Here is a 15,068-nt window from a genome sequence, read left to right on the forward strand (position 1 = left end):
GCCTACTTGCTACAAGGAATTTGGTCTCTGCATTATCACATCCATGAATTTATTTCTAAGGAATTATGTCATTATCAATTCTGACAAGTGACTGATGCGTTTAAGTGACCTCCAATGTATCATTTGAAATTACTATTATATATTTTTGAGGAGAGAGGACCCATTGTAAAATTGCAAGGTAGCTTTTGTGCTCCGTCAGAGCCCGTCCAAACATTCTCTGGCTCCGTTATGTTGGTCCAACGAAAAAGGCGATTCGATTGTTTGGATCACGCAGCTCTCCGTAGTAGTACTTGCGGAAGAGGAGCAGGAAGATGGCGGCTGAATCGAACGAGTCTGAAATCGAAGTAGGCTTATCACACGCGTCTGAAGATGGGGTAAGACGCTGTTCTGTTGGCTCAATAAAATAGTAAATCTGTACTTAAAGGTGAAGATCATTTTGGAGTATGTCGTGGAGTTTATATTAATATAAATACTTAGCTGAACTAGCACAGGCCTTAAGGACTATACAAAGAGCTATCTTAGTATCTAGCTTGCTAACATGTCCACTTACGTTAACTTACAAACACATGGGCGCACTGTTGGTAGCATTTTGCTAGACAGCGAAAGTTTGCACGTTTTAGAAATATAGTCCTTGTGGTTATTTGTGTAGTTATGTGTTAAGTAGTGGGTTTCGTGATTAAAGGCAAGTTAATTATCGTGAGAAGAGTCTAATGTTAGAGAGAAGTTGGGACAAATAGATCAACTAGTTATTTTAATGCCAGCTAACTTTAGCATAGCCTGTAACGTAACGTAATGCTGGATTGAAGTTTATGTGGTGGTTGTGTATATCCAGTGTACATTAGTTAACGTTAGCGAGTTAAGACATATTAATCTTTGTTGATTTGCCTTTGTGTTGTCTAGTTTTGATACACGGAATTGCCTTTTTATCCCAACTGAATGTATACTAGTATGTGTACGAACGCTAGCTTGCTAAGTCAAATAACTATCGATATGTAAGTTATTTGCTAACTCAATGAAATGAGTTGTGAACTTAACGTACATATTTACATTTTTATTGGCATGCTCATGTTAGATCGACGGTTAACATATGGATTGACTAGATTATCAGGCTATTAATCAGATCATGCATAAGTAAACGTCATAGTAACATTAGTGAAGTACGGTGGCCCTTGTCAGTTTATACCTTGTGAAATACACTTACAATGGTATTACAACCCTCGTTTGTTATTTCTAACCCCATGTCTAAACCAATAAGCTTTCAAATGGCTGCTCAGTTGAAGCAATGGTAAATTATGATGACGGTGGCATCTTCAGGTGCATGCTGCTTGTTTAAGATATTTTGTTGATTTTTACTTTTCAGTGCAGATGTCAAAACAGAATATGTAAATACTTTTGTGTGTATTGATGCATTTATATTTAATTTGAAATACATACAGTTGTCTCAACCTTTTCCATTCCAATCCATTGATTTTTGGATTTCACCTCTTTGGGTTAGGTATAGCCTATGTCTGTCCTGGAGAGAAAACTCTGTTGTAATAGCAGTATGCTCTTGAATCTTTTCTTTTATTATGAAGTGCTTGGTAATACTTGCTTACCCAGGCACAAGTAGTCTATTATCTGCAGAATGGCAATACCCATTCACAGTCAAGTATGTGTCTGTACAGACTTGCAAGCTTAGCACAGCAGTGGGCATAGACAAGTGCAAGAGAGAAAAAAACAGTCTCCTAAGGCATTTCATTTCTGCAGAGTACAGCAGGCCAGAGGTGATCTCAGAAATGCCTCCATCTCTTTCCCCCTCCCTTTGCTGTATCCATCTACACCTGGGATGAGTGTGTGTTGCTTTGAGGCTTGCATTACCAACACGAGACAAAGAGAGGGTCACTCCGTCTCCTGCCAGCTCTGCTGATATGGCAAATTGAATTCGGATTGAAACTGAACATCAAGCAGCTGTGGACTTGGTATACGATGGCAAAGTTGTTTAAAAAAAGCACACGCCTCTCTTCGATTCTGCTTTGTTTTCTTTTGGGTTAAGCAGAGGCGGAAGCAAATTTCAGTGTGATATTTTTGCATATTTAAATAATGCTATTGTTTACTGTTTTGCTGCCCTGAGTTTGGTTTAAATTAAATCTTCCTGACCCGCAGTTTGGATTTCCATAATCACTCTCTGACTCCCCTACAACCTTGCCTCAGCTGGCTCTGGCCCTCCTGCACCCTGTAGTAATAGTATGCAGATGCTTCTCGGTTGTCTACCCGAGGAACTCCATGGCTGGCAGGGACTTCCTTTATTTATGCCCATTGCTCCCAGCGACGCATGCTCACCAATCTGAACTGTGTTTTCACTCTCTTGACCTTATGTTTTTCATCCCCCTCTCTTTCTTTCATCTCTGTCTCTCTCTCTCTCTGACTTTCCCCCCATCTCTTTCCCTTTTTCTGCCTCTCTTTGCCTTCTTTATTTCTCCTCCTCCCATTTCTCTCCCTGGACTCACACCTCCTTCACCCTGCTTTGCTTCCATCTCTTCCCCTCCATCTCTCTCTCTCTCTCTCTCTCTCTCTCTCTCTCTCTCTCTCTCTCTCTCTCTCTCTCTCTCTCTCTCTCTCTCTCTCTCTCTTCCCCCATGGTGCAGCACTCCGGCCCAGCAGTAATGGACAGCCCCCGGAGGAGCCGCAGCAGGAGCCTGTCAGAGGATGGAGAGAGTGATGATGGAGCCGAGACCAGGGGGAGGGGGCGGCGGAGGGCAGGTGAGTCGCTTGTACTTTACCCGTCAGAGCAGAGATTTCTCCTGCAAGACGAATGATTCCTCTCCCCACCACCACCACCACCACTGACACTGCTGCCATCCCCACAATCTCCCACTGTGTCTTGGTGCAGCCTGCTTATTGTGTTACTAGTAGAGATGTCCAATAATATCGGCCAACCGATATTATCGGCCCGATATTAGCATAAAAATGTAATATCTGTTAATATCGTTATCGGATTTTTTTTTGCCTTAAAACCGATAACATAATGCTTGCGTTACACACAAATAGTGCCTATGCGCTCCTGAAGCGTTTACCGGCGCACAGATGATGACCTCATCAATCTGCGTCTTGAAGCATACAAACAAGCGTGGATGGCTGCAGTAACAAACTTGCTCGTGGCCGTAGTAGCCCCTTGCGTTGGCCGTGACGCCCCTTTGAAAATCAGAGGTTTACAGGCCACGGTGGCCTTGGTGCCCCCTTCTTTAAATATTCTGCTTTGCGTCCTACTAATAGCGATATATATTTAGCCTATGGCCTATGGCCAAATTACGCAGTGGAGAAAGTGACAGCGCAAGAAAGAAAGTGCGTCCAAATTAACCCATCCTACTCAGGGCTCTACAGTGCGCCCATTTCACTCGCACATGCGAGTAAAAATGATGCCGTGCGAGTGCAAAAAAATATTTAGGCGCACTGGTGCGAATGACTTCTAACCATGTCAATGTTTGTCTACAAAATACACCGCAATATCGAGAAACATTACTGGTGCAAACCATAGAATCACGTCGCGAATGCAGCATAAAAACTACACCTCCCATCAACGTTAGCAGTTTCGCGTTGTGACTCGCTAGTAGTCGCTTCTATCAAATCCAAGAGCGCGCAGAAAAAGCGGAAAGTTAGACTAGCCAGCCAAGATGCAAAGATTGAAGAAATTAGTTCTTCTATCCACCGAATTCATTGGATATAGGAGGAACAGGATGAGATTCTGAGAATGCAGTGAGAGAAGGAAAGGTAACCTAACATGCCTTTTAGCCCAGTTGACGTATTGGCTGCAATATGCAAAATATAGCTGTAGCGAACGAACCGGCACAAAAGTACCCTCCCGTAATACTCCCATTTTATTCAAAGGTAGAACACTACTGACAACTCCAGGCTTCCACGCATGTATGTTTGTTTACACCGAATACAAGCTGAAGTGCAAAACGAAAGTAGGCCTAACGTTTGCCTACTGCCCCCATCAATGCAGATATTTCAAATAAAAACTAAAAGTATAAAACATATATCCTTGATTAATGTTGGGTTTTGTGGAAGAGAAAATTGACTGTTTTAGTAGTAGTAGTCTATTAGGCAGTATGCAGTCAGATAGGTCACCATGGGCATATTTGGATTAGCTATAGATGGATTCACAAATAAATAAATTATCCTACATTTGGCAGGATACTTGATATACAGGCTAAATGCAAATATGGCAATGTATTATATTATTTTACATTAACAAAATGTAGGAAAATAGAACAGACTGAAAATAAAGTAGGCACTGATCTTTAAAATCCTGTTTCCTGTAGCCTAAATGTTGTCAGTCATTCTTAATATTCGCAATTGGTGCACTGGCATGTTTAACTGTTAGCTGCAGTATAATGTTAGATTATGTGTAAGTAAAGTACAGAACTGACTGTGCTCCCAAATTTTTGTCTGTGCTCCTACATTTTTTAACTTGGGCGCACAAGTGCTCCTGAAAAAAAATGTTAGTGTAGAGCCCTGCTACTCATCACACAGACATCACAAGTATCACGTGAAAGAGCTTTTTCTCAGCTTTTAATTGATGTTAGCCGCTAATTGCTGTGGTGAACGGTTCGCGAGAAAAGTAAATAATATCATTCAATTTAATCATAAATTCTACCGAAGGTTTTGCGTCCATCTCCCTACCCATTCATCTCGGTGGAATACTTCAGAACCCTTCGTTTAACACATGACAAACCATATATCAGAATAAACAGCAGACCTTACCGAACAGAAAGGTGTAAAGCAGTCCCCTGTACAGTTAGCCGTTCCAGACTAATCCCGTTTTGAATTTGCAGTAAATTTCAACATACATGGATGTCTCCAAATTTGGGATTTAAGTTTTACACTGTGTTTAAATTGTTCCACATTATTTCATAACGGGCCAAATACAAAACAAATATTACAAATGTCGCCTAGATATCGGTAAATCAGAGGACAGCTGACTATAAGAGTTTGTGAAAGTAGCCTTCATGATCACAAAATGCTAAGCATGCATCTAGGCTATTTGAGTTTCTTAAAGCTGAGCTGTGCTTAAATTGTTCAATACATGATTTTATAACAGGCCAAATATAAAATAAATGTTAAATATAGCCTAGATATCTGTATATGAGGAAGGACGGGTTTAGAGTGAGGGTCTGTCTTGTCTGTAAAAACAGACACCCGTGACTCATATTTGTGCATTCATTCAATTAAGGTGATTGAGTTTTAGTTAAAGAAACAGTTCATGAAGCATCCTACAAATGCAGGCTCATTTAACACAGAAAAAGGGTAGCCTGTCATACACTATGCCTGTTATTTTAGTTGGCTTTACATTCTGCTATGTTGCACATAGTTGTTCAGGTACAATGTTTTATCATTTGTGAAGAAGTCAAATTTGCCCTATTTGTTGTGGGCATTGTCAAGATTATCTCAGGGAGAGTGTAATCCAAACTGTTGTTTGAGACAATTAAAAAAAAATAAAAATAAACATGGCACTTTTTCCCTAAATTAAGTTGAAGTATTTTTCTTATTTTGCACAGACAATGTTAAAATTTGGAAAGCCTTGTTGCATTCAAGAATGCATCCAGTGGGGCATCACAATAACATTAAGCATGTTGTGTTAATTCCACAACAGGAGATATGTGATGTTACCTAAATTAGTTTTGAGGAAAAATAACCCACATATCGACATCGGTATCGGCTGATATCGGAATCGAAATTTGAGAGTTGGACAATATCGGCATATCGGATATCGGCAAAAAAGCCAATATCGGACATCCCTAGTTACTAGCACCGTGTACAGATAGGACATCTAATGAAGCCAGGACAGTACAAGACAAAGCCTTCTGCAGACAAGTTCAAATTCATTGTCTTGCCATAGCATACTGTAAAAAGTTCTTATTAACCCTACATTTAGGTCATAGTGCATATGTGTACCTGAACTTTACCTTAAGTTGGCATAAGAGGGTAACATTTGTCTCCATGTCGTATTGTCTTCATTGTTTTTTAATCATTTTCAAATTACATTATATTAACTGAACATTTAGACTACAGTTTATCACTGTAATAACTTGATCTTGTTATGGTTATTACCATGCTGATATTTCTTTGGGTAGGCTGAATTATTTATAGGTTCTTAAAAGAAAGCTGCATTACAAGTCATTTTGATGATCAAAAACTAGAGTATGATTCACAGGATTAAAAAGTTCACATTGTTGAAACACAATGATGAGTAGTCGAAGCTGTGTTTCCATCAGTGCTGGGGCCTTGATCCTCCACCACCTTCCCATTTTAACTCTCCTCCTCCTCCTCCGGTTGATCTGATCAGCTGGTTCCCAGCCTCTCTGCCTCATTTTGGGCCGTTGCGCCCAGTGGCTCCCTGCCTGGGTGTCCGTAAACAGATAATGCTCCCAATCAGCTGTTTTTCTGAGCTGTAGCAAATACGAGATCGGCGAGAGAAGGCAACCCAAACCTTCTGCTGTCCGGAAATAGTGACCAAGGGCAAAACTTATTTATTTATTTATTTTATTTAAAGTTGCTAATGCTTGTATCACTATCTCAGCTTCCCAGTCAATGTCTGGTGTCAAAGCCTGAGTGTATTGAATGATTCTGCAGAATATTGAGTTTGCAGTGGTTTTGTCTGCCTATAGCCCTCACTTACTTTCCCTATTGAACAGAATTAAAGTCTTTTCCTCGTTGCAAAATACCATAGTTGCACTCGAGGGAGGAAAGATATTAGAGGCAATTACCCAGGCCGTCATTTTTATAGAGCTGAACATTGAGCAAGATTTGGGAAATTGCTTGTTTTGAGATGCCCCGTTGTATAAAAAGGAGGCTATGTAATGAATCTCTCCTGGCTGGTCCATCTTTGTCGATGTTAAGTGCTGCATAAAATCTCACCCCCTATGTAGCGGCAGGAGTGCCTGCGTCCTCGATTTAGATGGGAAGGCAATTTAGAAGCAGGTAGGAGGTAACGGCCCTCAGCATTCTGGGTAACTAATGGCCACCTCAAAATGGGCTCAGAATTCAATAGAACTCCTTTCATTTCCTGCTGTACTGATATGTTGCCTTATAGCCCCCCCCCCACCACCACCACCACCACGTCCCTGCAAATTGAAGGCTAGACTGCCCACCTCGACAAAGTGTCGGTGAATTCAGCCGCAGCTGATACCCCTGAAGAGCCTTGCTCTCTGGATTCGGAGTTGATTTGTCGTTGCCTGCGAGGAACCCCTCGCTGTGAGTGCGGAGAGCTGTTAGGAATTTATGACTCCAGCCCCAGAATGTCGTCTCTGGTGTACATTTGAAACAGCGGCCCATTAATATGCTATTATTCCAGGGCAGCTATGCTGTTGGAATTGTTGAGAACTCTTGCAGCGCTAAGAAGCAGGTCGTCAAAGATGTTGCTGAAAGGAGTACAGCCTGGCATCCTTTCCATTTTCAAAGAGTGATTTAAAAAAAAATAAAAAATTTATGTTTGAATATCAGTGGTTTATTATGGTGTACATACTCTTAATTCTAGACCTTTAATTCTAAATTCAGTAAACTCATAATTCAGTTAACTCCAAAATAGTACAACATTTTGATGTCGCAGTTAAACGGGGGGGGGAGGGTGGCGGGCGTTGGGATAGTGCATAAAATGCTCTAAAAGGCACATGGAATGTAAGCACTGGCTGACTGTTGAAAGCTGTATTTGGCCGTGGAGTGAAGGTTAGGTAAGGTTATATATCACCCATTACAGGTAGATACTGAATGGAGGTGAATAGTGGTGAGTGTGAGGGAAGCAGTGAAAAGCCCAGCAGGCTGATGACTATGACTGGCTGTGACTCACTTGCCCGGGCAGGGAGCTGTGCTGAATGTTGTCCGCTTCATAATTATTTAATGGAGTTTTCATGCTCCCCAGCGCCGATTGAGTGGCTCTGTTATTGAACATTAACTTCCCCCTGCTCCGAAATGTCAGACTGGGTTTGTGGAGACGGCCAGTGCAGTCACCTGCTACCGAGGAGACGCACAGTGACAGAAACGACAGGTGTCCTTGCTGATGGCATGCAAGGATTAAAGTTCTCCGTCGTAGGACGGATTTCCGTCAATTTGATTTTAGAAATGTCATATGCAGATCCGATGAGAAAAAAAATAGGGGGGGGGGGGGGGAGACTATCACCTTTGCTTTTCCTTTTTTAAGGCAACTACAAATATTAGGTCCGATGAATTAATGTGTGTGATGGTAAATGTTTAAAGACCTAATAGTGTTCTTGAGAACTTTCTGTGTCTCAATCAGTGACCGCTCAAGAAGCCTACGTCAGCCATGAGTTTCGCATTGTTTATGTTGTAGCTACACACTTGTCTCGGCGTTTGCTTAAAAAAAAAAGAACACGTATGGAGGACTATAACGGTCTAAAAGTTGGATTATAGTGACACATTAGAGACAGCTGATGAGGTTGGCCAATCCGTTTAACTTTTTTGGATATGATCTTGTGAGCTCTATGTGCGAATTCGGAGAAGAAGCGTAGGCTGTGTTCTTTCCGTGCATCAATGTAGACAATTTCTTACTATCACGAACTCTTGTCAGGGGAGGTCATTCATTTTGGGTGTCCTACAGTATGACTTGAACAGATAGCCCGCTATGCCACCCGATGTAGGCTACTATTATTGTTACAGTTTTTAATCAATGCAACTAACATTATGTGTAAAGCAACGCAATATAAACCGTAGCCTATGCAATTTATTATCCCGTCTGTTATGACATGTACAACAATGTTTTTCACAATTTGCGACGAAAGGTTTTGACTGAGCGTGTTGGCATAAATAAAAAAATAATATCACTGTCATCATCGCGAACTGTTGAGTAAGGGGGTCAGTCTGTTTGTGACGCACAGACAGCTTGTAGCCTATTTTGCTTAGGCCTTACTTTTAACGACAGTAGGTTGTGAGTGTATGTTGACAAAAAATAACCATACAATTAAAATAGTCAACTCAAAACTTTGCTATAAAATATTATTAATTTATAGCACAAAACCATAACCAGTAGGCCTACCAGAACCTCGCATATTAGCGTCATGATTTGTGTGCGTCTATTTGGCAAGGCCACTAGCTGTCATGGATGCGTTGTTGCTAAAGGAAGGCAAGGCAGGTGTCAAAAGTTAAACAAATTGTTTATGGATGCAATAGGAAAACGTTTTAGCACGCCACCAATCAGAAGACCGCCATAAGGTTAACGTTCGTGCACTTCAGGACATCTTCCCTACCTGGTGCAACTAGCCACCACGACAGAGGTAGGCTACGTTTATCTATGGCTGACCGTTTTTATGTTTAGAAAGTAGGCTACGCATGTTCTTTCATAGCGCAACACGACCTGTCCCTCACCATATCGCAACCTCTTGTCAACCTTATACAATCTGTTGCTGAAGACAAAATTACCGTCTCCAGATTGTCGTTATCAAATGCGCAGACCTCCTGCATGAGCACACACAGACTGAGAGAGATTGGAAAACTGAGTTGTCTGTAAAACTCAAAATTACCATGTTTTCATTAAATGCGGATGAGGCAACAAATGGAAATATGAACAATATCTAGAATGTTCTGATTGTTACTTTGATGAGGAAATGGGAAGTCTTGCAAACTTGATTTTATAGATTTTACTTGGTGTTGAATTGCATATTAACAAGAAAAAAATCTCCCCTTTAAACACTTTTGGCCTGAAGTAATTAAATAAGAGTGTGTTAAAGCCTTTCTACAATATTGCTGCAGTAGAAAAGAACAGCAATGGCTAATCAGCAATGGTCAGGGATGGTACTAAAATATATTTTTGTTCATCAGGAAAACTCAATCTCAATCAAGAACACTCAATTCGCCTTATTTATATGGCGGCCATTGGCGGCTAAAACGCGGCTACAGGGTACACAAACCATAGGATTGTTATGTTCTATGCATTCACCTGTAGGTGGCATTAATTATATAGTAAGTGTACCCTGTAGCCTCGTTTTGGTTTAAACAATGGCCGCCTTGTGAATAAGGCGAATACTCCCTTTAGTTTGCTGTTTGCATCTTTTTGTACATTAAAAATGAACAATGTATGACTTATGGCCTGAAAAAAGTTCAGTCAAACGATTTTTTTTCACTTTAATCCCTGGGCATGGTTTCTGCACAAAATGCTTTTCCGTGGAGAAAAAGAAATACAAATAAAATGGGCCCCATCTAGTGGGTAACCAATGAACCATTTACAGAGCTGACATTCTTGCCCATGTCTTGGACAGATTGATGGTGATCCCCATTTTTCTTTATAAAGTTTGTCTTTGCTATTGTCACCTGTAAATGATCAAGGTGGTCTAGACAGCTTATCATCTGTGTTAAGTCAGGATATGAGCTCCTTACAAGATTAACATCAGGCTGTTAAGCAACCTTGGAGCTTAAACTACAATACCAGTAATTTAATGAAAAACTTTTGAGAGGCAAATCACTAATCCACCCAAAAAACAAAATGTCTGTTGTGGATCTTTCAGAGCGGTACCCCAGCCCGGTGAGGAGGCCAGAAGCAGACCACGAGAGACCTGACAGCAGCCCTGGAGAAGCTTCCCCCAAGGGCGGTGGCCCAGATGACCAGAGAGGCTCGGCCAACGACAATGACGCCTCTGGCGCCAGCAAGAGTGGGTCCGACAGCGACTCGGATAGTGACGAGAGCAGCGACGACGACAGCGAGGGGGCTGCGGTGCCAAAGATCAGGAGCAGCATCGCACACGTCCGGGTGAGCGCCATCGAGGGCTCGGGGGCGAAGCTGACGTGCTTAACGCTGCAGCAGAGGCTGAATTGGCCTGTAGTATTGCAATGGCGAGTGATCCTGTGGCTCAACTGGTAGAGAAAGGTCAGGGGCATTGGTTCAATGTCAAGTTCATGGGTTTGATAACCAGGGAGAAGTAACATGCATGCTTTGATAGAAATGTTTGTCTGTACCGTAAGTAATTTTGGAGAACAGCTTTTGCTAAATAATAAGTGCAAATGTATGTAGATTTGAATGCCTGCAAAATGATCTTGTTTTTGAATGCAACAGTGGCTCAAAGGCTCAAAGGCACAGTGTGGAGACAAAGTAGACTCAGTATTGGTGCATTTTTCATGAACTTCATAGTTGGAGTTCAAACTAAAGAGGTGTGTGTGTGTGTGTGTGTATGCACCCTTGCATGTCGGCTTCAGAGGGGTTCCTATGATGAGAGGAAGAAGCGACAGAGTTCATCTCCAGAGAACAAGTGAGTCACTCTTTCTCTGTCTTGCTTGCTTTCTGTCTCTCTTTCTCATGCCTTGTTAATGGAACATCTGTGCAAGCAGTTTATTCACCAACTAGTTCACATCAGGAGAAATGTCCTCACATCACGTCTGTCTTCCAGGGATGCCGAATCAAGACGGTCCCGCTCTAGGTCCCGTTCCAGATCTCGATCGAGGTCTCCTCGAGGCCGCTATGAGCGAGCACGCAGGTGAGCCCACTCAGCCAAGGGGTCAAAGTCATGAGATGACCCCAGCTAATTTCCCTCTTAAATCAACAGGAGAACTAAATCACCCTGAAATCACCCTCTAACAGATTACATTTGTTATACTGATTATTTTTGGACTAATTATATGTTGCGCTGATGGCGCTGCTCACCACTTGTGTTTTTTCCACCACAGGTCCAGAGATCGAGACCGAGACCGCTACTGCGATCGAGAGCGTTACGAGCGGAGGTCCAGCAGGGATCGGGAGCGTGAGTGGCGCTCCAGCCGCGACCGAGACCTGGAGTACAGGAGGAGAGGCCGCTCGCCGTCCCCGACTCAGAATGATAGGCCCAACGAGGAGGAGCCCCCGGTGAAGAAGAAGAAGGAGGAGCTGGACCCCATCCTGACCCGCACAGGCGGAGCCTACATCCCCCCGGCCAAGCTGCGCATGATGCAGGCCCAGATCACTGACAAGAGCAGGTGAGCCCCGTAGGCCAGTTTCACACATTTTTATGGTTGTTTTTTCTAGATGATTTTCATTTCGACACCTATGTTAACATTCACTTTTAACTGCATGAGACTGGCGACTCATTGTGGAGCCTATTTTCATGCACGAGGGAAGCAGTTTCACAGAAGCGCCATTTTTATATAAAGTGGGCCCCGTAAGGCCCCATAACCTTGGTCTTCTACCCTACCCTAAACGAGACTCTTCTACCCCATCCTACCCTAAACGAGACTCTCCTACCCTAAACGAAACTCTCCTACCCCACCCTACCCTAAATTAGACTCTTCTACCCCACCCTACCCTAAACTAGACTCGGTTACTCTTTACTTGACAGTGTCGACATGACACTGTCATGAACGTGTCATAAACATGACACTGTCATGAACGTGTCATAAACGTTTATGACATAACGCTTCTGTTATTAAGTGACATTCGGTTTTTGTCATAACAAGTTAAGGTTAGGTTTCATGCGTCATGACAGTGCCATGTGTTCACGAGTGTCATGTCACTCTTATGTCGATACTGTCAAGTAAAGTGTTACCTTAGACTCTTCTACCCCACCCTACCCTAAACTAGGGTCTTCATGTGCATCTTACCATTTTAGATGCTGAAATGCTTGTTTTGGCAGTTACTGTACTTAGAAAATTCAGGAGATGAAGTAACAGTGAGGGGAACTACTACTAAAGCTTTTCTTGCTAGGAAGCTTCTGTTGCAGCCCTGCGTCTGAGACGCATTGCTGTCAACATGACTGGCGTGAATCATTAAATTGAACACTCCACACATTTCATTTGCTCTGCGGTCTCACCTCGGTCTAGACCGTTAATTTGATTGATTCCCTTGGAATTTCCCTCAAAACAGTTTTTATATGTGATCAATAGCCGACAGTGAACTGGGCAGTAAAATTGGCAGACGGGGCATGCGTCATCTATTGGAGTTTTTATTGAGTCGTAAGTGGAATAATGAGTCTTGTGAAAATGGACCCAGACACACGTGAAACGCCAGGAAATGACCGCCGGCGGATGTTGGGCCTCTCCCTGCAGAGCCCATTGGGAAGTGAAGTGCACTCTTAAGCTGCGGGGTTTCTCGTACTCAGAGAGAGATTAACGAAGGTTAGGGGCTCATCATTTAGGAAGAGCCACCTGATTGTCCCTGAGGGCCGAGGAGAGGGGGGGGGGGGGATATCTATAGCTCAAGGTGTGCTCAGTCACCCCCTCCTCCAAGGACCTCTAGCATCTGCTGCCCTGTGGGTGGCAGTTGGGAGATTGGAAGTAGATGGTGATAATTAGACAGAGATTTCTCCGCTTAGATATAATGCGCAGCGAAGGGCAGTGAAGAAGATAACAGACATGGCAATCCCCAGAGGAGACCAGAGAGAGGAGAGAGGAGGAGAGAGAAAGACAGATGGAGAGGGGGAAAGAGACAGAGTGAAAGAAGAGAAAAGTATCCTGCTAAGAAGAGCATATCTGTCAGCAGTTTTGGAGGGGGGGGGGGTGGCTATTGACTGACTGAGACCGAAGGACAGAGAGTTGACAGTCTTGCCGTCCTCTAGGAGCTAGTGGTGTAAATCCTGCTTTTAAATGTCCTCCCCTGCCCACCATATATAATAAACCAGTAAAAGGCATCATAGAAAATTTAAGATCACCGCTGTGTTAACAGCCTGCGCTGTTGGCACCATAAATATGATCAGTCTCGACGGTGAAATAAACCAGAAGTTATGGACAGTATCGCTTCAGAAATTTAAGGGAAATAGGAGAGGGGCGAAGATAGTTTTTTACATCAACAGTGTTTTATATATGTGCTCTTTCTTGCCAAGGTGTTCATTTTTCTCTTCTGCAAGAAGTATCTCGGAGTTCATAAAAAACACGATACTTGAAAGAGTGGTCAGGCAGAGAATAGGGTCTGGTCTGATCTCACAGTGTCCCTTTCCTTTCAGCCTCGCGTACCAGAGGATGAGCTGGGAGGCCCTGAAGAAGTCCATCAACGGTCTCGTCAACAAAATCAACGTGTCCAACATCGGCAACATCATTCAGGAGCTCTTACAGGAAAACATTGTGAGGGGCAGGTAAGTCATTACCTCTGGATGTCCGTTCCGTCAACAGGTCTAACCCTGGCTTTCTCATTTTCGTGCCTCATGAAGAAATCTTTCTAATGTGATTTTCCGTTAGAGCCTGTTTCTATTGTCTGCATTGCATAGAGTTCTGCAGGCTATACTGATCAGCGTAGGACTAGGACTTAGTATGATAATGACGTAAGCAGTAGACATACAGCGCTAGGGACAGAGGTCCTGAGGGGACTCACAATGGTGAAGCCCAAGAGATAACACCATTATACAAATGTTGGTGAGACAGAGGCAAAGAACTCCATTCTCTCTGAATCCCCAAGAGCAAGCCCTAAGGCAACAAATCAGGAAAGAGTATTTCTTGGTACCGGAGTATAAACGCTATTGCTCTCTGATCTTCCCCAGGGGTCTCATGGCTAGATCCATTCTCCAGGCTCAGGGCGCCTCCCCCATCTTCACCCACGTCTACGCTGCTCTTGTATCCATCATTAACTCAAAGTTCCCCCAGATTGGAGAACTCATTCTGAAGAGGCTCATCCTGAACTTCAGGAAAGGCTACCGCAGGAATGATAAGGTGAACTCCTTAAACTACTTCAAGAACTCCTCTTCTAGTTTCCTTCTGATTGTTAATCATTTTTAAAAAGTTCTGTAGGTTTACCTTTGTTTTTTGCTCATTTCAGATGCAGTGTATGACATCCTCAAAGTTTGTGGCACATCTGATCAATCAGAATGTGGTAAGTCATCTGCATTATTCATGCATCAGAATTCTCTCAACATTTTTAAACCGTTTGTGAATGTTAGCCGAGAAGTACATCCTCAGACCAAACCTGGACACTTGACAAATAGTTACCATTTTAAATCTTAACTTAAAAACAGCCTGGAATGTTCAGTACAAGAACAAGAAAGTTCAAAGAAAGCATGTTTGTAGTGCTGCCGCACTTAGTCGACCCAATCGACCATGAAAATTAGTCGACGGCAATTTTTTTCGAAGAGTCGTTTTACTATTGACCGCCTATTTATTTTTGGTCTCACACGGCTGTAATGTTATATTAA

At 42.8% G+C, this 15,068-nt stretch overlaps 1 protein-coding gene across 2 annotated transcripts in view; it reads left to right on the top strand.

Moving 5' to 3' along the window:
• The first annotated feature begins 298 nt into the window (after positions 1–298).
• Positions 299–15,068, top strand: part of cwc22 (CWC22 spliceosome associated protein) — a 38,607-nt gene continuing 23,837 nt past the window's right edge. Inside the window, exons 1-9 of one of the 2 annotated variants that reach the window (XM_076264275.1) lie at positions 299–374; positions 2,625–2,739; positions 10,494–10,735; positions 11,179–11,231; positions 11,370–11,456; positions 11,647–11,931; positions 13,890–14,018; positions 14,421–14,589; positions 14,696–14,749. In XM_076264275.1, coding sequence (XP_076120390.1) covers positions 312–374; positions 2,625–2,739; positions 10,494–10,735; positions 11,179–11,231; positions 11,370–11,456; positions 11,647–11,931; positions 13,890–14,018; positions 14,421–14,589; positions 14,696–14,749 — 1,197 coding nt within the window. In that variant the 5' untranslated portion in view covers positions 299–311. The remainder of the gene's footprint in view (positions 375–2,624; positions 2,740–10,493; positions 10,736–11,178; positions 11,232–11,369; positions 11,457–11,646; positions 11,932–13,889; positions 14,019–14,420; positions 14,590–14,695; positions 14,750–15,068) is intronic. The other variant, XM_076264276.1, reaches the window with a different exon arrangement.

Source organism: Alosa pseudoharengus, unplaced genomic scaffold, assembly GCF_046254945.1.
Source record: "Alosa pseudoharengus isolate Yale_2024_CS ecotype anadromous, Long Island Sound unplaced genomic scaffold, YU_APseudo_1.1 YU_APseudo_1.1_scf_3, whole genome shotgun sequence".
Lineage (NCBI taxonomy): Eukaryota > Metazoa > Chordata > Actinopteri > Clupeiformes > Clupeidae > Alosa > Alosa pseudoharengus.